Source organism: Artibeus jamaicensis, unplaced genomic scaffold (assembly GCF_021234435.1).
Source record: "Artibeus jamaicensis isolate MK-2021 breed Jamaican fruit bat unplaced genomic scaffold, CSHL_Jam_final contig_519, whole genome shotgun sequence".
NCBI lineage: Eukaryota > Metazoa > Chordata > Mammalia > Chiroptera > Phyllostomidae > Artibeus > Artibeus jamaicensis.
The window spans coordinates 43,780,840-43,807,352 of NW_026521871.1; the positions used below are offsets into that span (position 1 = coordinate 43,780,840).

Sequence of the window (26,513 nt, forward strand, 5' to 3'; positions counted from 1 at the left end):
TCGAAGAGTTTTCCGCACCGGAAAACTTGTCTTAGCTCGCAGTTTCGTCGGCAGAACGTCTGGCGCACCCTGCGGGGCGGACTGTGGCGTCGCCAAGTCCGTCCCAAAGGTGGCTCAGTCCGTGTTCTGGGCGCAGGGCGCCCCGGGCGGCCAAGCCCAGCCGGCCTGACACACGCGACGAAGACTAACGTAGCGCGCCTGCGCGCTCAGTCACGTGGTAGGCGCTCCGCGCAAAGCGGGTTAAAAGTCGCGACAGTGGTAAGCCCGCGAACTCCTGGCTGGTAGGCACGGTGCTCAGTATCCCTAAACTGGTTTTTGACGGAGGCCGCTCTGCTGTTGTTGACCACCGCCTGACCCTCGGACGGGCTTAGCTCTGTGTACCGAGCGGAGCCGCCTAGCGCCCTTCCTTGCCGACCACACCGACGCGCGAAACCTCATCCTTCAACTGACAATGAAACCTCAGACGCGCAACACGGCCGCTCCGGGCGACTGGGCGCGAGGCCGGGAGGGGAGAGGGGAAGTAGGACGGTTGAACCAATCCCCGCCCCAGCTCGCACCCCTATTGGTGGGCTCCACAGTCCTGGGCCCGCCCTCTAACGGACCTGTCGCATTGTGACAGGTGGAAAAGCCAGTTCCTGTTGGGTTGGGGGCGGAGTCAGAGGTTGCCAGAGCTCCGCCCGGGCTCCAGGGGGTTCCTCCTCCTGCTCCTCTCCGCTGGGCGGGCGGCGGGTGTGAGGGAGAATGTCATTGCTGTTCCGATTCGAGGTGCTGCCTCCGTCTGCTCCTGCTCTTTCTCTGGCGCCCTCGTCCCGTCCGCTTTCGCCGCAGCCGCAGCTTCACTGGGGATACGGATGGCTAGTGGGACGCTAGGGCCATCCGAGTTGAGAGAGCGGCGGTCGCGGCCGCTGCGGAGGCGTAGACTCCCCACCGCCACCTCCACCCCCAGTTCCCCGGCCTCGCGGCGCTGAGGGCGGGAGCGCGCGGCGCTCTCCCCTCCTCCTTTTTCTTCCTCCTCCTTCGCCTCCTCCTTCTCCTCGGGTCCCCGCCCAGCACCCCTCGCACCAGGCGGCGGCGGCGGCGAGGAGCGAGACCCGCCGCCGGGGCACAACATGGCGGAGCCCTCGGCCCCGGAGAGCAAGCACAAGTCGTCCCTCAACTCGTCCCCGTGGAGCGGCCTCATGGCTCTGGGGAACAGCCGGCACGGCCACCACGGGCCCGGGGCCCAGTGCGCTCACAAGGCGGCGGGCGGCGTGGCGTCGCCTAAGCCGGCCCCTGCGGGGCTGTCCGGGGGTCTGTCGCAGCCGGCCGGCTGGCAGTCGCTGCTCTCCTTCACCATCCTTTTTCTGGCCTGGCTGGCCGGCTTCAGCTCGCGCCTCTTCGCCGTCATTCGCTTCGAAAGCATCATTCACGAGTTCGACCCGTGGTGAGTGCCCCGCCGCCCCTCCCCCGCCGCGGGCCCGCGGAACCCCGAGACCCGCGGCTCTCCCCGGACCTGGCCCCGCGCCGCCACCGAGCCCCGCTCACTCTCCCGCAGAGGCGGGCGCGCCCCCACCCCGTGGGCGAAGTTTCCCCCGAGTAGCTCAAGACGAGGCGTCGGGGTCCCCGAGTGGGACCTTGACCCCGGCGGGGCAAGTGTATCGACTCCCTGAAGGGTGAACGGAGCCCTTCGCAGCCCGCTCGTGTCCCAGAGTCCGGCCGGGCCACTCCGGGAGCCGGCACACTCGTCGCGGACTCTGCGCCTCCCCGCCCCTGGCTATCGCCTTCTTTCATTTTTGCGAGCGCGTGTTCGCTGGTTGGGATGGGATCGGCGAGGGGTTGCCTTGCTGCGGTTTGGAGATGAGTCTAGATGTGCAGCAGCTCCGTCTACTCGTCCTCGCAGTTCACCGTTTCTCTGAAAGAGAGTTGAGTGAGGTGTTGTAGGAAAGGAAATAACATCCTTGAAAGTGATCTGAAAGCTAGGAGTCTTATTTATTTAACATTAGCTATTTTTTTCAAGAGTGGGTTTTTTCAAGGTCCTCAAGTGCACTCACTCTGCACCTCACTATTCCATAACTATCTCGGATTGCTTTTTAGAGCAAAATCGTTAGTCTATTGGCTAGACTGTCATCCTCTATGCTGTGCACAGTATCGGAAAGCATTGCATTAGTTCCTTTATTGGTCTCTACAGGAAGATTGTGGATAAGAGAACAAACTACCACGGTGATAGGGAGCCCTGGATTGTAATACCGGAGTTGCACATGGTATGTGCATTCAGGTTAACTGACTTGAATGTTACAGAAAATTACCCCATTAAAAGCAATAGCCAATTTAGACACTCTATCGGTCTGTGAATTATCTAGATAGGAAGATTAATTTTTTCGAACTTGCCAACCTGAGTTTGTTTATACCTTTTAAACTAAATTCATTTTGTTGATCTCTTACTTATCAGGTCTTAACTAAACTTTAGGATATTTATCATTTGAAATACAGAGAAAATCTTGAGAGATACTAAGTACATAGACAATATTTTGTGGAATAAGTTACCAATATATCAAAGTACTGGATTGGAGTTCTGTTATGGATAGAAAAATTGGTAATACATCCTGTATTGAATACCAGAGGGGCCCACTTACTGAGAATTCAATTTAGGATAACAGTTAATTACTGTGACATTTTTCCGTGAAACATTTTCATTCTATTTTAGAAGTTTTGATTTTTTTCCTATAACTTTCTTTGAAAGCTGTGGAAAGACGTTATTATATGTTCTATTGCAGAATTAAAAAACAACTTTTATGTTAATTGGAACGACAGAAGAAAATAAATTACTGTGAAGCTTTGTGAACTAGGTGCAGAATTCTTAGTCTTTGCTTTGAAACACCAGATTAGATAAAAATGAAATTGGAACCAGAAAATGAAAACTGCTAGTATTTTACTGAACAGTGTGAAAAGAGAAAGTTCTGTTTTTTCACATTACAGCAGAAGTTCATGGCTGACCAAACATTAGTAGTAACAACAATTGTCTGTTTTCAGAGTATCATTCTTACAAACGGAAGGCCGGATATTAGTAGTAATGTGGAGGGCAATATTAAGGGTTGCAGAAAAATTCACAGCTGAATGATGAGATGATTTTCATCTCCCTTATTTTGAAGGAAGATTAGAAATCTCTTGAGTCATCCAAAGATCAGTAATCATGAAAAGTCTTACTAGGTTGCTTTGCAGATAATACTTCTTTTTTTTTTTCCAGTATGGCAAAGAATGAAACATTGTTTTCTTTCTCTCAGTTTCAAAAAATACTTGAAGGACATAACTTATCCTTTTTTATCCACATGAAAATTTGTTTCACTTCTATTTTTCTATGTATAAAAACACATTTCAGAAACTTTATCCTTGAGGTAAATGTATAACATTTGAGTACTAAATCACAATACACAAAGCTAAAAGAATATACATTGTCTTCAGTCTTAAAGACTCCTTCATTTAGGTGTTCTGCTTACTGATAGTTTTAATATTTGCATTTTGTTATATTTCTGATGAAATGTTTACATTCATAATGTTAGATTTCTGATTAACTATAAACAGCCCTTTATAATAAAGGAATTGTCCCTATCCCTTATTGGGAACAGAGATAAACCTAATGTCTAAGTATAACTCAGGTGACTTGAATGAGAGAATTAGGTTTAATACAAAAAGAAATCCTGTTCGATCACTTTTTATATCCTTTAAAGATTTCAGGTAGTTAGGCTTCTCATTCTTAAAATCTATTGTTGAAAATTTTTAAAGAGAAGGGTTTCGGTATCGATGGCCTGTTGTTTGGATTTAAAACAGTTCTACAAAGCTCCTAATAGTACCAATACTTTGATCTACAGCCTAACATTCTAGTGTTATATGCTAGCTTGGGAGTCTCACACATTACCATTTCAACATTTAGCAATGGACATGAACCTTTAATAGTACCGAAATGTTCCTCTCAGGTTCTGTATCTACAAACCAGTTTATTCTGGCCTTCCTTGATCCCTTTTTTCATCTTTTTATTAACAGCTTTATTTCTGAAGTATTTTTAGTGAAATGTTTACTTTCGCTGTTTATTATTTCTGTAAATTTTAGAGTTCTTAAATTGAGTAAGATTCTAGTTAGCTATTGAGGGTGACTCATTGTCACAAAGTTACTTGAAATTGTCAGTTTTTAAAAAATGAATCTTACCAGTTATAAGGGGTAGTATATGGTGTTGGATATTATCTATTTATTGCACTTTTAAGTACAACGCACATTTATAGAACTTAGCAACATTATTGGTAATGATTTTTCTGCCACTTCATTAATTTCCTCCCTTATCAGTTGAGTTGATCAGACATGAGGAAGCAGTTTGAGAATATGTTCTTTACTTGTCAAGCATTTGGTTGACCACCTAGTTTAGCAGCACCTAGTTTTATTTTTATCTGGAGCAAAATGTAATTTCCACTTCTTTTTGTTGTAACTGTTATACTTTTACATTATGTTAACCAAGTACCTTTTTCATAACCGCTGTCTTGGTAAATTAGGTAGCTTTCCCACAGAAGCAATGTAGAATCTCCCTATGTGAGGAGAGCTGCCCTTTCCCCTGCCTGCACAGTTTGTAGTGGATTCTCCCTAGAGATGTAGAGAGAATTCTCTGAACCTCGAGTTTGGGCTGCAGCTCAGAGTTGAAACTTGAATGCAATTTTTTATAGACTCTGGCATATATAGGTTAATTAGTACAGAATATGTTTTCAAAGGAGTGATAAGCCTTTGAAACATTAGCTGTTTGTAAGTTGGGGACTACTTCCTGTTCTCTGAGGTTGTCATGTTTTTCTTCACTTTCCAGATGACAAAAAGAGGCTACTGACCTCAGTTCTGAAGAAGACAAAATGGGTAATAAAACCAGTTTTAGAACAAAGCGTCCCCAAATCTTAAAAAAAAAAAAGTGCGGAATCATTAGCAACAGCAGTTCAGCTGCACTTGAAAACAGGTATACTGTCACTGATTTCATATGAGGTAATTTAAGTTTTTTCTAGCCTTGAGCTCTTGAGATCATTTTAAGGTACAAGAACATTTAGGGAGGAGCTGCAGGGAGTGAGTGCATTGAGATGCTGGATTGGACCTGCTCCCATTTAGGGTGAGTGTGGTGGCTCCTGTAGGTAGTAATCATGGGTTTCATGAGGCATATATAATAGGTCCTGGGTTAGTTAGGATCTGTCAGCAAAGACTTTGGAATTTTTTCTTTTATTTTAGGGTTTTCTTGAGTACTAACTTAGTAAGACTGAATACCCCTTACTGCCATATGCATATGTAATTTGCATAAAGGCAACATTGGCTGTACTGTAGACCAAGCATGAGAAACTCAAAGTAAAGATTTAGGTTTTAGTCTCTGACCCAGTTGTTAAGAACTATGGGGAAACTTACTGGCCTGACTTTACTTACTCTGTCTCTGATTTGTATTCTGTCAGTAAGTTTTGAGTGCTTTCTAATATGAGAAAATGTTAAAAGTTCTTTTTGTTGAATTAGCTTAGTATCCATCAGTGCATACGTGCTGCCAAACATAGTGGAAAGATTATTATTTTTGAGTGACCAAATCATCTTTTCCCAATCTGTGAAAGCTTAATGCTTTTAGAGAGAGAGAATAAATACCGTGTTAACCTGAATTACAAAGTTTATAAAATACTGCACAGTGCAACATATCTACATATTTCAAAATTGTTTACATTATGAAACTTCAAACATACCGAAAAGTTGAAAGATTTTTTATAGTGAACACTCCTACTCAACACCTAGATTCTACAGTTAGTGTTTTCCTCATCATCTTTCCATCTAGGCATTACTGCTTTTAAACCTTGCTTATAGATACTGATAGTATACCATTCATGCAAAATAAAGAATATTGTCTTTTTTCCCTAAGTCCACAATAAAAAGGACCTCTTATTTTTGGATAGCATTCATTTTCTATAGTACTTGAACATAATGGGTATAAATACTCTTTCTACATGCTCCTCAATTGGACGGCAGATTAGAATCAGATTTACTCATTCTGGGTTTTGGTTAGTAACTTACCTGAGTACATCATTAGTTGAATAACTTGACTTTGCTGAATTTGATGTTTGAGGAGAAACTCAGAAGTTGTTAGAAGGGTATTTGTGATGGTTTTATTAGACTTAATTGTGTGGAATTCCTAAATTCTTTTGAATTATTAGAAGCTTTTCATTGGTCAGCCTGTTGCTTACTGTCTTATTCATGTTCTTTCTTTGCCATGTTTTATCCAGATATAATACTTAATTTAGTTTTATATATGCAAAAGGGGCTTCCTGACAGTTCCTACGATGAATAGGAAAAAAGAAAAACATTTTCAAGTAATATAGGAATCACAAATATAATACATGGAGCAAATTAATACATCAAAAGGGAAAGAAATGTAAATGGTTACTCTGTCTTCACTCCTTTATTTGAGTTACCTGATTCTGGTGGTTCGTTTTTGTTCTTAAGCCACTTACTCTTTTCTGAGGTTTCAGTGTCCTCACTTTACCATGACTAATTTCCAAGGATTTAAAAATTTATATAGGAAGTGGTAATACTATAGAATTTGGGGGCAGGTAGGAGTATGTTAAGTAAGGGTTAGAAGAAGCTCTTATATTTTAGGTAAATGTAGGTTACTAGCATTTGTTTGCCAGGAAACCTAACTGCTATATGGAATTCTGTTTCTTTGGAAAAATGCTTTCATAGTTTAACAAGAAAGACAGTTACACATATTTTGGAATATTACCTGTATATAAGGTGGTGAATGCCTCTATGTCAGTCAAGTTTGTACTGTTCTTAAATAAGTGAATTTCTAAGGAATTGTGACTGGTACCCTAATTAAAGTGACCATACCATCTGTGACCATTTGTTATTCTTTCTGTGGAACTTAGTGTTGTAGGGTAACTAATAAATGGTGTAAATGATAGTAAACATTCAGTTTTTACAGTGTCTTACAACTTGATGTAGATCTCAAAATTGAGATTGGGTAACATCTCTTATTTCTATGAATAAAAGATATTTCAATTTGGTATTCCCCACAAGACTTGAATAATACATGTCCATCTATGTCCTTTTTACTGCATCCTCTGCCTCCAAGGCCAACTTAAATGAAAGTGTCCTTCATTTAATTTGTTTTTTAATCAGCTGTCCTGATTTAAGTCTTAACATATTGGCCTATCAAAATGCCTGGGCACAATCTGTGTTCTAGCCAAGCTCACTAGCTTGGTGGTGGCTAATTACTTTGCTTTAATGTAGGAAAGAGAAGATTTGGTGATGACTTGAAGTTTTTAAATATGGATGACTAGGGAATTTTCAGAGATAGCAATTTTAAGAGAACAGCTGAATGAGAGGAAAAGGTAATTTAATCCAACTAAATGTTTACATTTGAATTTATTTTGTTTGTAAGAAGTTCATATTAATGAAGTTGAAAGTATTAAGCCATTCCACTAAAGGGTGGAAGCTAAAATTTTAGAACAGACCCAGAGTTCTTTAGCTTAAGGGACTTGTAGAGTATGTAGAGTACTTACACGTTGGCTTGTTGGCTTGTCTTGTTTTCCGGGCTAAGAAGCAGACTATGAGAAGGGCGGAGCACCTTTTCTAAGGTGGTGCAGTTGTACCTTGGCTAGATGCTTTTCTGTTTTCTTTGCACCTATGTTTGCATTGGAGGGAGTTTTATGAGAAGTTGTTTGAAACTTATTTCAGAAGGTATGGGAAAGTTAGGTTCTACCACAGTATTGGAAATGTTAGCAATTCAAGTTTAGCTATTGGAACAGCTTTTGCCGTCAAGTTTAACATCTTTTAGGATTAGTGATTTAAAAAATTGTGTTCATCAGTTACCTGTAATTTCCATAAGTTAATAGTTCTCATAGTTTAAGTTTACAAGCTTTAATTTTTGGCTTTTTCTGTCATTCCTGTCCAAAGGGAAATATTGCATGAAGACATAAAGAAATTTTGTTTATATTAGTGAAGTGTTGACAATTAGTCGATAATCAAGTTGATAATGTTTTTTGGGTGGAGGTTTCCTTTTCATTTCACTTCATGCCTTACAGGTTTATTAGCTATTCTCAGGCAGTAAAATATATTTCTTCACAGTACTGTGTTCTTTTCTTTAGTGAAATCTAATAATATGTATCTTGTGTGTGTGGATATGCATAGTATAATTAACATAATGTTATATTAGTTTTGGGTGTATGATATAATGATTCAAAATTTGTATGCATTTCAAAATGATTACCAGAGTTAGTCCAGTTAATATTCATCACTGTACATAGTTATACAAATTTTTTGTGAGAACTTTTTAAGATCTTCTTTTAGCACCTCATGCCTATTCTTCAAACACCAGTAACTCCAGTAAATAAAGTGCAGTCTACCCTATTTAAGGTTTAATTGTTAAAATAAACTATTATACCATCTTGTGTAATCTACAGGAAAAACTATGGAGCACTCCTGTAGTTTTTTGAGATATTCTTAGAGAATGCCTTAAATGTTTATGTAAGTTTACATAAGCAAGGGATGTGTTCTACAAAGGCTCTTATTATCTGCAAGAAGGGGTTTAGTTTCATTGTTTAAATAAAAATTTTTATGGTGAAATGATACATTCTGAAAAGAATATAAGCCTAATTTACAATGTAGTGACCAATTATAAAATAAAAACCCATGTGATAATTACCAAGATCAAGAAATAGAACATTGCTACCACCTCAAAAGCCTTTTTCATTCCCCCTCCCCACTTTTATAGTAATTACATTCTTACTTTTCTTCATAGGTGGTATAATTCTTTGTGTATTCCTAAATAATGTAGTGTTGCCTGTATTAAAATTTTAAATAAACATACTTTGGCTTCTGTGTCTTGCTATTTTTTGCTCAGCATTGCTTTAAATGTTTATCTTCATTGATCAAAGGGTTGTTGAAAGTGTGTGGATAATAAAGTTATGCAATAATTTGATCAACCAGGCTGATTTCGAGCTCTTTTGCAGCAGGAAGTACCTAGAAAAGGGAAGGCATTCATCTCTTCGTTGGAAATCAAAAATTATTTCAAGATCGAATTATTGACCTGGAGCCAGCCTTGTCTCTAGACAATCTTGACAACTTTTTTAAAGGTACTAACTGGCCGGGTAGATGCAGTCTTACAATTAATAGTAAGACTACAAGGAAGAGTGAGCAGAGGAGGACACATCATTGTCCTTCAAGAGACTAATAAAGTAACCAGATAAATGCGAAGTTATTAGTCTTTGAGTTAACAGTTTTTGCCAACTGTTGTTCATTTTAAAGTATGTATATTAAAATTTACATAAGGCAAGGGGTGGTTGTAGTTAGTTCTTGAAGGAAGGGTCTTTTTTTTTTTTTTCTTGAAGAAGGAAGTGGTAGTTTTTTCTAGAAATAAAGAAAAGGAAAGAAGGACAAAATGTTGGAAAGGGGTATAAACTGAAGGAATTTAGGAAAACCCCAAGAATAGACTGTTTAATGTATTGAAATGTTGATATTTTTGTGTAGAGGATTGATGACCCTGGGCTGTGTGTAATTTTAACTGTGTAGCTCCAGTGGGGTCTTGAGTAGCTCGTATTTTACTTACATTGTTTGCTTCTTCCAGTCTTCATGGCTACCACCTGTATTTTTTCCTCAGTTTTTGTTTTGTTTATTGATTTAGGTCTGTCTGGTCTTTAGGAAGAATAAGAGAGGTATAATAAGATTCTTCCAGAAACAGTCCTCAGGGTATAAGTTTTATTCAAGGAAAGGTAAAGCAAAGGTCATGGATTTTTATATAGGAACTTGAAATCTGTGGTGTGTGTGAATTTTGCATTGTGTGTTAGCAAGCGATTAAGTATATTGGAAAGGTGATTCCAGCTTACAAGATTTTTTTCCTTCTTTTCTCTGAAGACATGTTGCACCAAATCTTAAGACAAAGGACACTGGACATTAAGAAAGAGGTCCACCCCAGTCTTTACAGTCTAGTGCAGTTATTTTTCTTCTTGTGTATACTCTGCTAACAAGCTTTTTTAAAATTAGAAAATAGTTCTTCAGACAAACTTAAATGCTCTCTAATGCATTTCTACTTAATTGGTCAGAATGATTTTGATCAAATTCAGGGTTTTTTTCTTTCTGTGCATTAGTGTGGAGCCCATGCTGCAGTACTTTAATGGATAGCGGTTGATTTCTTTTGTGAATAAAAGACTGTTACCATAGTTAACTCAATTCTAGTTGAAATTTTAAACCATGTATCTCATAAGAAAGGTATACATACTTATTACCCATTCTCCCCCAAATCCCATGTAATACATGCCAGAGAGAAATATAAATGACTTTGAATTAGGCTCTATTTGGGTAATGGTCCAACTTAATGATTTAAGCTATTTTAATCCCTCTAGTATTCCTCTTATATGAATTCCCCGAGGAAGTAGAGATTCTTTTGTGAACTGTATTAACTGTTAGAAAACATGCCAGGCATACTCCTTTCAGAAATAACAATGTAGTGTAGCTTAGCTGCCTTGCATTTGAGAGGTATAAATACCAGTTTTATTAATTCCAATATAAAGTCATTTAAATTTTGTTCAGAACTGTTCACTTAACGATTAAAATAGGCCAGAGCCATTTTGAAGGAGATTTTAACACCTGTAATGTAAAAACACTCAGGGAGACTTGTTCCTTGTTTTTTGCCTAAATGAGCAAGATACTATTATGGCAATAATGATACTCATCCCCCGTAATGGTAATAATAATATTGACAATTGTTCTCATTATAGACAGACTAATAGATGTGATCTTTTATGGCCAGAACATCTTTTTTTAAATATATTTTCTTGATTATGCTCTTATAGTCCCATTTTTCCCCCCTTTATTCCCCTTTGCCCTGCACACCCACATTCCCCTCCATCCCCCCCCCCATTAGTTCTTCTCCATGGGTCGTACATACAAGTTCTTTAGCGTCTGCATTTCCTGTACTATCCTTAATCTTTGTCTATTTTCTGCCTACCATTAATTCTACTTATTCTCTGTACCTTTACCCCATTCTCCCCCTCCCTGCTGATAATCCTCCATGTGATCTCCGTTTCTGTGATTCTGTTCCTGTTCTAGTTGTTTGCTTAGTTGATTTTTGTGTTTGTTTTTGGTGTGGTTAATAACTGCGAGTTTGTTGTCATTTTACTGTTCATATTTTTTATCTTCTTTTTCTTAGATAAATCCCTTTAACATTTCATATAATAAGGGCTTGGTGGTGATGAACTCCTTTAACTTGACTTTACCTGGGAAGCACTTTATCTGCCCTTCCATTCTAAATGGTAGCTTTGCTGGATAGAGTAATCTTGGATGTAGGTGACTTGGAATATTTCTTTCCAGCCCCTTCTTGCCTACAAGATTTCTTTTGAGAAATTAGCTGACAATCTTATGGGAACTCCTTTATAGGTAACTGTCTCCTTTCTCTTGCTGCTTTTAAGGTTCTCTCCTTATCTTCCATTTTGGCTAATGTAATTATGATGTGCCTTGGTGTGTACTTCCTTGGGTCCAACTTCTTTGGGACTTTCTGAGCTTCCTGAACTTCCTGGAAGTCTTTTTTTTTTTTTTTTTTGCCAGATTGGAAAAGTTTTCCTTCATTATTTGTTCAAATAAGTTTTCAATTTCTTTTCTCCTTGTACCCCTGTGATTTGTATGTTGGAATGTTTAAAGATAGATGTCCTGGAGGTTCCTGAGCCTCTCCTCATTTTTTTGAGTTCTTGTTTCTTCATTCATTTCTGGTTGAATGTTTTTTCTTCCTTCTGGTCCACAGTGTTGATTTGAGTCCCGGTTTCTTTCTTGTCACTGTTGGTTCCCTGTACATTTTTCCTGTTTTCACTTAGCATAACCTTCTTTTTTTTTTTTCATTTAATTTTTGACAATATTCAACCAATTCTGTGAGCATCCTGATTACCAGTGTTTTGAACTGTGCATCTGATAGGTTGGCTATCTCTTTATCTCTTAGTTGTATTTTTTATGGAGCTTTGATCTGTTCTTTTATTAGGGCCATATTTTTTTTTATCTCCAGCACCTGTTTTGTAATAAGGGGCAGAGCCTTGGGTGTTTACCAGAGCGGGGCAACCCACTTGGCTGCGTTGTGATGCTATATGTGGGGAGGGGTCTAAGGGGGAACAGTGCCGCTTGCTCCCCTCTCTGCGGGATTTCAGTCACTTCCCCTGCTACCCACAATCAAACTGGGCCCTTCTGGTACTGATTCCCGGGTGGGTGGGTTTGTGCACATTCTAGGACCCTGCAGGTCTCTCCAATGAACTCTCAGGTGAGGCTGGGAGTTTCTCCTGCTGCCTCAACCCCCACAGGTGTTTTCAGTCAGAGGTTTGAGGTTTTATTTTCCCACACTGGGACCGTGGGTTGCGTGCTCTGCCTCGCTCCCTAGTTGTTCCTCGGGCTTACCTGCACGAGAATGTGGGACCAGACCGCACACTCCACCAGTCAGCAACTTGCCCACCCCACTCCTCCAGCTGCCATCTTGCCAGGAGTCCTCTCCACCAGGCTGCCTGTCTCGACCCCTCCTACAGGTCTGGATGAATGATTCTTCTTCAGCTCCACGGTTGTCAGACTTCCATACAGTTTGATTTTCTGGTAGTTCTGGTTGTTTTTTGTTTTTAAATTTGTTGTTGTCCTTCTTTTGGTTATGGGAGAAGGCATAGTATATCTACCTATGCCTCCATCATGGCCAGGAGTCAGAACATCTTTTCTAATCTTTGTAGAATATTTATCCCTATACTGTATTGGGAACATAGTGAGTGTTCAACTTATATTAACACAGATCCTTTATCCTTAATGATAGCCACATTTTATGTTTTGGTGGTGGTAATAGTACAGGAATTCCTGATTGTGTAGCACCTCGATTAAACTTGGGTTTGTGGTGATATTGTGATTTGTAATAAGAAATATTTGTTTGGTCTTCGTCTCTGTTTCTTGTACAGAGCTCCTAAACTCCTGAGTGATTGTATGTGCATGGGTCTTTTGCGATGTTCATGAGGTGTTAGTGGAGCCAAGCTTGTGAGTAGAGGGTTGGAACTGTAAGCCCTACCCCCTGACCTTCTGGGAGTAGAATGAGACTAGGAGTTAAATTACCAGTGATTAGTAATTTAATCAATCATACCCGTAATGGAGCCTCCATAAAAACCCAAAAGGATTGAGTTCATAGAGCTTTCAGATTGAACATTTAGAGATTTGGGGAGAATGGTGTGCTGGGAGAATGGAACCCCGTGTCCCTTCCCACATACCTTGCCCCCTGCATCTTTTCGTTCTGCCTGTTCCTGAGTTTTATGCTTTTATAATAAATGGGTCATCTAATAAGTAAAATGTTTCACTGAGTTCTGTGACCTGCTCTAGCAAATTAGTCAAACCCAAAAGAGGGGGTTGTTGGAATATAGCCTTTGGGTTAGAGGTGCTGGTAACAACTTGGACTTGCAGTTGGTGTCTGAAGTTGGTATGGGTGGATGTCAGTCTTGTAGGACTGAGCCCTTAACCTGTGGGATCTGATACTATCTCTAGATAGTATCAGAATTCATAGTTTCAGAATTGAGTTGAATTGAAGGACACTCAGCTGGTGTTGGTGTCTTGAGAATTGCTTGGTGGTGTGAACCACCCCACCTCCTCCCCGCCCAGTATACACACACCTTTTAGTAATGAACGTCATAATCTCTTCTCAATTAAGGTGTGGTTTTAATTTTATAGAGAGAGGAGTTGATGGAGATGCTCACAGAAGTAATTTATATGTGTCAGTGATTACTGTTAGCACTTGGGAGATGGCTGGCTGGCTGGCTAACTTAGGAAGAACCTTGGAGGAGGATTTTTGTTCTACGAATATTTCTTCCAAGTACAAGTAACTCTTAGGGAGTTCTGTCTCAAGTTTTAACTCACTAGTTAAGGAACATTGAATAAGAAAAGAGAGTAGTTAACATCTTTAAAAAAACATGAAAAAAGTTTCAGTGCTGTTAACTTTTGAAATAGATAAAAAAGACGTGGCAGCAATAGAAGTAAGTTTCTAAGCTGGCATTTTGTTTGAACTTGCATAATTCTTGATGTGGAGGAAGAATAAGAATAGAAATTCTTGAATCATTGAATATACAGACATTAGAATATGCTAAATTAATGAAAATGATGAGTTTGGGTGGAGTTAGATTAATGATCCATTTGGGTTTTTGGCTCTTGATTTAACTTTATGATTGTAGGTAATTCATATGGAAATTAAGCAACACTTTAGGAAGGCATCACAGTTCTGATCTCATTTACACTTTCTCATGAGAGATTAAAGTATACTAAATAAAAATACTCATTAGGGATGAAATAAGTTTTTTGGCTGTATTAAAGTGTTTCTGCAATGGAAATATTTTTGCATCTAATTGCTGGGACAGTCATTGAATATTGTAGTAGGCCTTAAGCATTTAAATAAGCCAAGACATGAAGTCTTTATCTTCATTTGCTCTACTTGAACTCTAACGAAATGACTGGTCAACTATTTAATTATACTATTATTTCAAGTAGTAACAGTATTCCTATTCGTTCTAAATCTGATATGCTGTAATGATCAGTTTTAGATGTTTTTGCTTAAAAATGATGTGTGCTTTAAAAACAAAATCTTTATCAATGTTCCTTTTTTAAAAATCTGTTACAATGGGCAGGGTTTGTTGAATTATTGACAAATATAACACTGAATAGGTTCTTAATTTTAAAAATTTAATAAAGGTGCTTTATGGAAATTTAATTTTAAAACAAAAACTATTTTTACTCTAGACCATAGCTGAAGAAAACTTTTATTTTAATATGCTAACCAGCTTCCTGGCTTTTGAAGAACAAGATAATGAAACTGTGGTAGATGAAATGAATATAATCTTAAAATTGTATAAAGACCAGTCATTTGTTTAAAGTAGAAGAAGGAGCTTGAGGAGCAGCTAATATCCTTTTACATAAAGATGTTTTTTGAAGGTTGTTAAAATAAGCTAGTCTCTTCATTAGAAAGAGAGCTCTTTTCTCCTGTTAAGATACTTTAATTTTGGTTGTAAAAATAATTTACCACATTTTAATAGTGTCTAATATATACAGCATTTACAAAAAAAAGAAAATGTTTTCCTTCTGAAGTAAAATTCATTCTAGACTTCTAAAAGTTTGTGTAATAAGCATTGATGTTATAACTTAAATACAAATTGCAACATAATATAAATTATATAAATAAAATTACAATAAATCAAGATATATTGAAAATTCTAGTTGGATATAAACCCGTATATGTAATTATGAACATAATGATAAACACCTGAGAAACCCCTACCCAACTCTAGAACTAGAATATTACCAATTTCATATTTATTTAAGTTCCTTCTGTAGTTTATTACTCTGGTTTTCTATTTAGCACTAGGAATTCATTGTCCTGAGTTTAGCATTTCTTTTGCCATATTAAAAAAGAAAAAAACCCTCATGTATATTGCTAAGCTTTGCAAAATAGTATTACTTCTTGTAATCTTTGGCTTACATTTATACATTTGCTAGTCGATGGACATTTGGGTTTCCATTGTTTCAAAATGCTGCTATAATACATATATGTGTGTGTTTGCTAGGGTATATACCTGGTAATTTTGTCATAATATGTTTTAGTTATTTATAAAACTATAGTGCACCACTCCAAAATTTAGTGACAAGACAGTATTTCCTTCACAATTCTGTGAATTTATTGGGAGGTTCTGCTTCATGGTGCCATCTGTGGTGCTGGGATGATTGCAGTCATCTGGAGGCTGACCAGGCTACAGTCATCTAGTTGAGGCTAGAATGGCTGGGATGCTAGACAGTTTAGACTCCAGAGTAATCTGGGCTCTTGATTGGGAGCTCAGCTGGGGCTTTTGGCTCTTGCTTGTGGCTGCTTGGGCTGCATCACAGGAGTGTGGCTGGGTTCAAAGAAAGCAATCCACCAAAGAGGAAGCTGCTAGGCCAATTAAAGAGTAGGCTTGGAATGAACCGGGTCACTTACACCATGTTTTATTGTTCCGCATAGACACAGGTGGATCTCACGGTTACAGGAAAAGATGCATATATAGGTAGGGCAGAATTGTTTAGGGCCAGTCTTTGGAGAGTGGTAACCACAGTGTGTTTATCATTTTTTTAAAAAGATTTTTAAAATTTATTTTTAGAGAAGAAGGAAGGGAGAAAGAAAGGGAGAGAAGCGTTAATGTGTCAGACAAACATCAGTCGGGTGCCTCTTGCACACCCCCAAATGGGGGTCTGGCCTGCAACCCAGGCATGTGCCCCGACAGGGAATCGAACCAGCAACCTTTTGGTTAGTAGGCTGGTGCTCAATCTACTGAGACACAGGGCTGTTTATCATTTTTATTTCCTCTTCTGAGAAATGCCTTTTCTTTTCTTTGGTTAGTTATTTTATTGAGTTGTTTTGTATTTTTTTTTAGGGGAGACTAAGTCTGGATTAAATTTGTTGCAGATCTTAATGCATTTTGTGGTTTATTGGTCCTTAAAGCAATCTTATGCGATATTATCTCCATTTTGCAAATGAGAGAAGCACTGCTAAGTATGTTAGGAGATAGGCCTTGAAGACAGCTGCAGGTGGTATTTTTGGTATAAAGAATAGCATGTGTATACATGTGCAGTTTGAAATATTGGATTGACCGCCAAAGTTTATGTTTTTTTTCTGTAAAATAAGACATTTTTCATTTTTACCAATAAATTTATTGATTTGGATATTTTCAGTACGTCAGCTATCTTTGCTATTGGCTTCTAGAGAGTAGAGGCCAGGGATCTTAAGAATCTTCCAATTCTTAAGGTAGCCCCACCGCAAAGAATTACTTGGCCAAAATGTCAGTAGTACCAAGAAACTTCGCAGACCACTTTTGACACATTCTGTCAGTCCCAGCACCTTCTCCATATACTGCACAAATCTCTTTTTTCCATTTCAATTGCATTTTTATCTTCCTTGAACTAAAACATGGTATGTAAAAAATGTTGCATATTTTCTTTCATATTCAATATTAAAATGACTCTACAAAAATTCACCAGTTTTGATTTTTTTTTAAATGCAGGGCTAATATAACAGCTGTACCAATACAGTGTAACATTTGTTTTGAATGAAGTTAAAGACAACTAAACACTACTAGGTGCATCTTGAAAAAATGTAACAGACTTTTTGGCCTACCCAACAAACAGCATGATGCCACTATCAGTCTACTTGTTATATCCCTCCCCCTCCAAAAGAATGAGGCTCAGAAAAATTTACAAATAATTTTTCTTTATTTATGGTCCATTATAACATTTTAGATGAAGTGACTTTTGTTATGAGGAGACAGGCCAGGTGACTTGCCTAGAGTGACAGACTAGAATCAGCACATTCAACTTCAAGTTCTTTCTTGTCTTCCCCGCCTTCCCCGCCTTCCCCATCTTCCTCATCCTCAGTAGTTTTTCCTCTAACTTACTCAGTTGGATTAGTCAGTTAGGAGCTGCCAGTCCATTGCAGACAGTTGTATTTTTGGTAACCAAACTAGTTTTGCAATCATTTCTCCCACTTTGAGGGTATGATGGGCGAGTCAAGATAGTGGAAAGAAATCAGCTGGTTTTCTTGACTGACCCTACCTTCAGACTTTGTCATGGAAATCAAATCAAGGTTCTTAAATGTTGTGGTCAGAGTAGTTTTTATAAAATTATAATAGAAGCCAGAGATTCACAATTAATACTCAAAATATTTGCCATTGGTAGTTTAAAAAGAACACTGTAGGCATGCAGCTGAATTGCCTTAAAACTGAAAATGCCACAGAATACAGCAATTCTGAATTCCACGGGACTTTGAATAAATTGAACAATTTGCCTAAACTAATACAAAATATGCAGAAATAAACTTATAGATACTTCTTCCCAGTCCTCATTTAGGAATATTGTTCTGTGTAAGTATAGTTCCTGAGCATTACAATTCTATATGCTAAAGACAGACATCTCAGTATATCTCTCTCTCCAGTATAGAAGCAACACTTCAGCTTGTCTTACTTTCATGTCATCAGATTTCTTGGATCTAAGATTCAAAGACAGAAATGAAAGTGATGATAGTACTTATTGGGGGATTCTTTGACATGTAGTGGAATACAAGCATCTTTAGACTTTGATGAGGAATCTTCACCACCAGAGATAAGAGCTGTTGCATGACTGATCTCATTCATTTTTCTTTCCTGTCCCGGATTCTTCCACTTTGTGTCATGAATGAAAATTACCCTTCCTCAAGAAGTAAACTGAGGTATAACATTTGTTACAAGGTTGATGCAATGTTACCATGATAAGACATAGGTGCCAAGTAATTTGGCAAAAGGGTAATGCCAGATTCTACCACGTTGAGTATAGTATAACACCATTTGTAAAATGGAGGGGGGAAATGTAAGTCCATTTAAAATCCAATAAATGCATTGTAACATTTGTAATTTTCAGAGTAAACACATTTTGAAAGAGTATACCAAAAACCTGCTATTCTCTGAGTTTAATACATTATTTTATAAAAATTACTTATTTTATGAAATTAGATACATGAAGGATACTAAAGCTTTTATATAGCATTTCAGCATTTTGTAAAGCTTTCAGCATTTCACATCATCTTGCTTTGAACCCCTGTTAAAGTGGAGAGGAAACTGACTCATTCTTTTTTTATTTTCATTCTTAACTCCTTGTGTTTTTACTGATACTTTTCTCTTTGAAAATGGAGTTACAAAAACTAGGTATATTGAATCACTTTTGGTTTCTCTGAAATATACATGGTCTGGCAGAAGTAAGTGTGAGTGTGGTTGGTAGGGTAATAATAGGGTTTATAATAAAACTATAATCATTTATAGTTTTAATTTGAACATTTCACCTAAAATGTCATTAGCTGTGCTTGAATGCAATATTGTTACATTACAGAATTACATGTTTATGATTTTGTGGTAAGAGATTTTGTAACAAAAAAGGGGGCATTATTTGTGCTGGACCCTGTAGAATGAACTTCGTGCCTAGAAGAGAGCACAGAAATTATTTATTACGGTGATTGCCAAAGCTTGTTCTGCAGAACACACATCTTAGGAATTGTAGTTCAAAACAAAGTAACTTGTAATTTAAATTTGGAAAAAACTGCATACCCTGTCCACTTATTTTTATACAGCATATTAATATATTAAAAGCCAGGAAGGTTCTTGAATACGGTATTAATTTTATTTAACTTAGTGTTTACCATGTTTAATTTAGGAATCACTGTAGGATGTTTTTAGTGTTTCATGCAATGCAATTTGGGAAGAACTAATTTAGTCGCTTTACTTGATAGATGAGAGTATCTGATCATTTATTTATACCATTCCTCCTGTTTATTTTGGTGACTGAGTATTTTAACACCCAGCTCTTCAATACTTAGTATTATGTCAAATTTTAACATTGCTCTGTAGCTTATGAATATGCCTCACGTAAATCTTAAAATGTCCAGATAAACCTATATACATTGCCTGTTTTGAGTGCTTATTAAATTTTAATTTATCCCTTGCTGTCCTGTCCACTTTACCCCCTAATATTGTTTATTTCTCTCTCGAGCTTATGAGTTGGCCAAATAATTCTGGTTTTTTAATCATAGCAAATTATGGGATATAATTACTATATAATAATTGGATATTGTTAATATATATTATCATATGTGATATATTATATTATGTATTATATATAATATATACTACATATATTGTATTATATATAATGCTCTTTAGCTGGAAATCTTATTTCTGTAGTATGTGACCATGTCCGGACTTAAATACATATATCATAATACATATTTATATAATGCTTGTTAGCTGAAAACCTTATTTATATAATTATTCTATAACGCCAGTAAGTTAGATAATAATCTAATAATAAGTAAATGTAAGTATGTTTATGTAACATTTTGGGGGAGATCTTGTTTCTGTAATATATGAATATGTATCACATGTGTGTGCTATGTAGAGAGAAGGAATACATGCAAGTGTATCTGTCTCTTGTCTAGGATTTTTAGATTTCAGTCTGTATTAGATTTAACTGAGCAAATAGTTTTAAATTATCAACTACATTATTTTGTAAGTGATCCTAGAATTTTTTTTTTTGAATGGCACTAAGACACTTATATGAACCTCTTATTTCAATGTAGTTTTTTGGTACCAGCTTTTCATTGTTTTTCCCTATAGTTTAAGTGTCCTCTCTAAAACAGAAGAGGCCTTCCTTTTTTAAATGGATACTTATAGAAATTGACAACTGTCATTTCCAGTTAAGGAAAAAGTTAAGAGATAGGTATAAAATAAGGATATTGTTTTCAGTTAGTATGTATTTGGAAGAAGTTTTGCTCTGTATTCTTATGAATTCTAATGTCTTTTAATTTGTAATGCATCTCACCATAAGTGGGAGGGTATAGAGAAGCTCTAAGAAGTCTGCAGGATGTTTTGAGCTTTTAAATAACAAACTTTGTGTTTTTTTCCATGTGTTGCTCTGAAATGGACTATAAACAGGTAGTTTGTCAGTCTCACACATACAGCCTGCTCTTTGTTTATGAAAGATCTTGAATCAGAATGTCCCATCTATGACTTATAAGAATAGGGAGGTTAGTGAGAGCAGTCATTAACACACCCAGTTGGAGCTGCTTGTACATAAATAAGTATTGGTAATCTGGTGGTGTGGCACTAGTTAAGAAATGTATTTGTGGGTCTTTACAAACTTTAGAATTGACCTTGTAAAAATAAAACAATAATATGACTTCTTATTCTGTATCATTAGTAATCCTTTGAAACTTTGTTTCGTTGTTACTTAAAACATGAATATGAACCTCTAATACTTGGCTTGAATATATCCTCACATAGGAGTTTCCATAGTTGAAGTTATAAAATTAGCTTTGTGTTTAATATGGTTATTTAGACAGTGTTCATATGTATCACAGGGCAGGATTGGATTTAGGTTGTTAGTTTTAGTAGTCTTAGTAAACTGTTTTTTTCTGCTTGGTGTACTTAATTAGCATGTTAGCCTGTTTTTGATCCTGCCACTAGATGGCAGGAATAATAAAAGGTAAATTGAAATGCCATTGTAGCTTGTAGTCCTTATTAGCTGCTTTGCACTTTCACCTTGGTATGTTATGAAGTATGCCAACTAATGGGACTTCTGCAGATCTGGTACCTTGTGTAGCCTGAGAGTACCCAGTGACAAGGTAAAGGAGAAGAGAATGAACAAAGAAGAAAACCTTTAATCCTGGATGTCATCATTAGTGTTGTAATTACACTTTGCTTTTTATTTTCTCTTTGTGGAATTCTATTTCTTTCCCCTTTTTTTTAATTTAAAGATTTTATTCATTTATCTTTAGAGGGGGAGGGAGGGAGAGGAGAGAAATATCAGTGTATGGTTGCCTCTTGTGCGTCCCCTGCTGGGAACTGGCCTGCAACCCAGGCATGTGCCCTGACTGGGAATCAAACCACAGTCCCTTATTAGTTCACAGGCCCTCGCTCAATCCACTGAGCTATGCCAGTCAGGGCTTAGTTCTTAATTCTTTTATATTGGCATCCATACTAATTTCTGTTGATGGTACTAGTTGCCTTTTCATTTATGAGGTGGATTATTAACCTGGCCAATTTTATAAAATCTTGTAATACTATACTTTGCAAACAAACTCAGAGTTATAATCAACTGTATAAAATCTTTTTACAGAATGAATTATTTTTTAAAGGGCCTGTCTGTTCATAGCCTTCGAAGAATTGTGTGATGGACAGGGGCTAGGATGGTATGATATAGCTCCCATGATTATGCTCCATTATATAAGAGTTTGTCTTACTAGTGGACTTTTACCAGTCTCCCCTTGCTGGAGTTATAAAATAAGCAGTAAGAAATTTTATTGTTTTATTGTTGTTACATAAACATGGATATGAATCTCTCTAATCTTGTAGAAGTCCTTGTCAGGTAACTGTGGGCAGCTTCTATGAGCCTCCAACCAACAGCCAATATCAAGGAGGTAGATTCTACCAGTAACCTTGGAAGTAAATTATTTCCCTAATTCAGTCTTCAAATGGGAACCCAACCCTGGTGACATCTTGATTATAGTCACAATCGTAGTAAGTAGGGGATCCAGTTAAGCTTCACCTGGACTTCCTGACTCAAAAACCATGAGATAATGAATGTATGTTGTATTAAGCCATTGAGTTTGCTGTAACTTGTTTTGCAGCAATAGAAAACTAATATGCATGCCTTTGATAAACCTTTCCCATGTCTGAATGGTATCTATTTGCCAGGTGCTGTGGATATAGTGGTGTGAACCCAAATACATAGGGTTCTAGTCTTGGAACTTGGGAGATAGATTTGGAGCAATTAAGAATGGCAAGTGCAGTGAAAACATATGACACCAAAAGAGCGTTTAACAGAGACTTAAATACAAATATGTCTTTTAAGATTTAATCAACTTTTTAAAACTTACTCTTCCTAGGTTGTTTTCTCATTTATGTTTTTAAAGCTTATTTTTGCCATCACAAAACTTGATCTAGCTTTTTTTTTTGTTAGTGTGTTGAAAGTGAACAATGTACCTTTCTTAGCCTCTTCATGCGTGTTCTTCCTAGACCACTTCTATTCTTTCTTGCCTTTTTGTTTAATAGTCCAGTAAGATTTACGTTAGGTGTCAGTTGTAAAAGCTTTCCATGAGAGTTTTGGGAAGACAGATCTATCCTGTATACTAGTGTTTCCAGTGTGCTTCACAGTGCTGGTGGTAGACTCTTTAAAATAAAGAAAAAAGAATAAAAACTTGATATAGAGGAAGTAGAACTCTTACACTGGTGTGAGTGTGAATGATACCACTTTGGAGGACTATTTAATTTTTAAAAATATTTTATTTATTAATATTCAGAGAGGGAGGCAAACATCAATAGGCTGCCCTTCGAGTACCCCCTACTGGGGACCTGGCCCACAACCCAGGCATGTGCCCTGACAGTGAATCGAACCAGCGGCCCTTTGGTTTGCAGACCAGCACTCAGTCCACTGAGCCACACTGGCCAGGGCCTCATTTGTATTTTATATAAGAACAAGCACGTACAGGGTTACTAATAATTGCCTTAACTGGAAACAACTCATATGTACTACCAAAGGAGAATGAATTGTAGTGTGCATAAAATGGAATACTACTCAGCAACAAAAAAAGAACAACTGCTGCTCTGTGAATAAATCTCAAAAATATGTTGACTGAAAAAAGCCAGACAATTTAGAAAGTAGAATCTATGATCTGTTTGTGTTAAGTCTAAGAACAAACAAAATGAATGTATGGTGAATTCCAAAGTGTTTGAGGTGGGAAAGTGATAGAATAGTGCCAGTGGGAGCTTTCTGGAATAATAGTTTTGGGTGATACTTACAGTTGGTCATATGTATAAAATTGACAAGACCCATCGAATCAAATTAAAGTAAGGTCAGTGTGTTTTAATGATTGTAAATTATACTTCAGATTTTTGGAATGGAAAAAATGATCAGGTGTCCTTTATCCTATGTGTTCCCTTCTTCCCTGTATTTGCTTATTGCCTGTCCCTACAGCAAGATTGTCCAAGATTGTCACCTTCATGAGGTCAGGGGCCAAGTTTGTCTTTGGCTCTCTGAGTGTATACTGTATGCATAATGCCCAGGCTTATTGGCTCTGAGTCTGTTATTTGTAATAATTTATTCTATTTCAGGAAGCACAAAAGGCATCTTGTTTAAGTGTTGGTAAAGTAATCTATATTCAACTATAACTTTGCCAATCACTGTTTGAGATGGCACAGTGCTATATGTTTGTATAGCAAAATTTAAAAATCATTTTTTATAAATGTGAAGTTTATTTATTACTCTAAAACAGATGAAAACTAAACATTAATCCTGTTTTCTCCTGAATCTCATCCTGCCATCTTTCCTTAATTTCTTGAGATATGGCAAAGAACGGAGACCCTGTTTTACTTTTTTGATACAAAACAGCCTTAAGCACCATAGTAATTTGAAAAAGAAGCAGGTTGTTACATAGCACTTTATATAGGAATAACTAGTAATATTCCTCGTGGTGGTGGTGATGTTATTGTTTTCCTTGATGAAAGTAATACTAAATTTTATTTTATTTTATTTTACCCAAGGACATTTTTCATTGCTTTTGTAGAGATTGAGGAAGAGAGAGGAAGAAATATCTGTTGGTTGCCTTCTCACACACACCCTGACAGGTCAAACCCGGAACCTGAGTATGTGCCCTGACAGCGAATCAAACCTGTGAACCTTTCAGTCCATAGAACGATGCTCCAACCAAGCCACACTGGCCAGGGCATTAATATTAAATTTTAAATGATTAGTGGCTAGGCCAGAAGCTTGAAAGATAATTATAGTCTCAATTTTTCCAAAACTGCCTTGGTAGGTCACAGGTGTAGATTTTTCTGAACTATTGAAGAAGGCAATTCAGAGCAGATTTTTTTACTGCTAGAGTTATGTGTTGGACGGTCTTCAAAAATAAATTCAAAATTCTGCAAAATATCTATGCATATTCTTCTAGTAAGAGAATCTATATTTTCATCATATTCTCTGAGGTCCTCTCCCAGAAAGGTTTCTCCCTCTGATTTCTATGATGTTTTTTTCATTTGCCAGCTGATGGTTTTGCCAACTTTTTAGAAACATAAACTGTTATGGTTCACAAAGAAATTACTCCATATTGAATGTTTACACTGTGAGAGTATATTTGAAATGTCTATTGGTGCCCTTCATTTTTTTCCATTGTTGTTTTAAGATTTTTTTCTGAACTGGTGGCAGAAGTAAACCGTAATTACTGGGCTCCACAAACTGGCCTCTTCTGAGTTTCAAACCATCTCAGACACAGGTGTAAGAATGGTAAAGAGGAACTACTTCCTTCAGTAAACCTGATTTTTGTTATGGGACCTCTGGCCAGAAATGCTTGTTCTCATATGTAATACCAGTTTTGTAGGGGAGAATACATATTTCTTGACAAGATGTTTAGGAACGTCAAAATTTGATATTGTATGACTGCATGTATATTCTTTGTTGCCTGCTAACTTATTCTGCCCTGACTCTCCTATTTCTAATCTCATTGTTCTTATCCTTGAGGTGGCATCTAGCTGTAAAAAACTATAAAAAGATAAAAGTATGATTTTTGCAAGAATAGTTATTAGGATAAACCTCTTTTAAGAAAATTCATGTGACAGCACTGCATTTTGATATCTATATTCTATTTTAGTTTAAAAACATTGTCATTTTTATATACTTTCAATACAAGTTTAATTTGATTGAGGAAATATTTTTTATTTCTGTTGAGAGTTAAGTAACTCATCTTTTTCCTTTTTGACTTCGGTTGTGGGAAATGAAGTCAGATTAAAGTTTAAACTCATAGGCCCTGCTGACCTGCATTTGTGTATATTTTTATCGAGTCTTGAATTTTTGTATGTATACTTCTGTTGTCTTTTATCTTTCTATGTTACCTTTATTAGGTATTTTTGTAGAACAAGAATATGATAAATTAAGGCGTTGAATATAAATCTTAGAATTTTTAAAAAGCATTGATTAAAAAAATAGGTTTTGATTGTATATGTGAACTATGATAGAGCAATACTTTTAGTGCTAATGATACCTTCAACATTCAAGTTATTTAACAAGTAGTTATTGTGTGATAGCTATGTGCCAGGTATTTGGATGTATATAAAGGATCTGTGTTGTATTGGAACTTATTTTCTGGCAAGCAAACATAAACAAAAGATCAAGATAATTTTAGTTAGTGATAAAGGCTGGGAACAAAGATAATGGGCTAGCCAGTGTCTGGGATGTGTTTATGGTATCTTTTGAGTTAAGTCCATAGAGATAGTTGATGTGGGAGGATACAAAGGAGGATTTGCTCTTCCAGCAACAGGAACAATTTATGCAAAGGTATAGAAGTATGAAAAAGCATGAACAGCATTGTTTAGGGATAAACTAGTAGTTGAGGGTATATTAGGTGAGAAAGAAGTAGGGAGGAGCCATTTTGGGGTGGAGTTAGAAAAAGGAGTCTTAAAAAAAGGAAAGATTCTTGCTGTAGATTTTGGATAAAACCCTATATTTAAGGATTTTAAACAGTTGGATTAATTAATAGTTTATTTTAGAGAGACACTTGTTTGTTGTATAGAGGATGGATTGGGAGATAGGGAAGGAATACTGGAATCTAGGAAATAAGTAGGAGGCAAGAGAAATAGTTTAGAAAAAATTACAAAGAAAGCTTTAATTAGGGGAATGTTAAGAGCTGTAGAGGTGTCCAATCTGTGGGCTTTGGGCTGCGTGTGACCCAAACAACACAAAATTGTAAATTTACTTAAAACTTTTTTTTTTGGTCATCAGTTTTCATTAGTGTTTGTGTATTTAATATGTGGCCCAAGACAACTGGTATTCTTCAGTGTGGCCCAGAGAGGCCAAAAGGTTGGACACCCTGGAAGATGACTCCCAAACACTTGTGATAATGGTAACATTTTAACTAAGTTAAAGAGCAACTTTAATGTTGGAAGGCAGAGGTAATGAATTCAGTTTTA

The 26,513-nt window shown here is 37.2% G+C and overlaps 1 protein-coding gene and 1 non-coding gene across 3 annotated transcripts in view; one reads left to right on the forward strand and one right to left on the reverse strand.

The window, feature by feature from the left end:
- Nucleotides 1-687: 687 nt before the first annotated feature.
- Nucleotides 688-26,513, forward strand: part of STT3B (STT3 oligosaccharyltransferase complex catalytic subunit B) — a 95,498-nt gene continuing 69,672 nt past the window's right edge. Inside the window, exon 1 of one of the 2 annotated variants that reach the window (XM_037134646.2) lies at nt 688-1,423. In XM_037134646.2, coding sequence (XP_036990541.1) covers nt 1,110-1,423 — 314 coding nt within the window. In that variant the 5' untranslated portion in view covers nt 688-1,109. Of the gene's footprint in view, nt 1,424-9,009; nt 9,102-26,513 lie in introns of those variants that run through there. The other variant, XM_053669356.1, reaches the window with a different exon arrangement.
- LOC119041420 (small nucleolar RNA SNORA81) lies at nt 9,880-10,010 on the reverse strand. Its single transcript, XR_005081032.2, has one exon. It is a non-coding gene; the product is annotated as a small nucleolar RNA SNORA81 (small nucleolar RNA).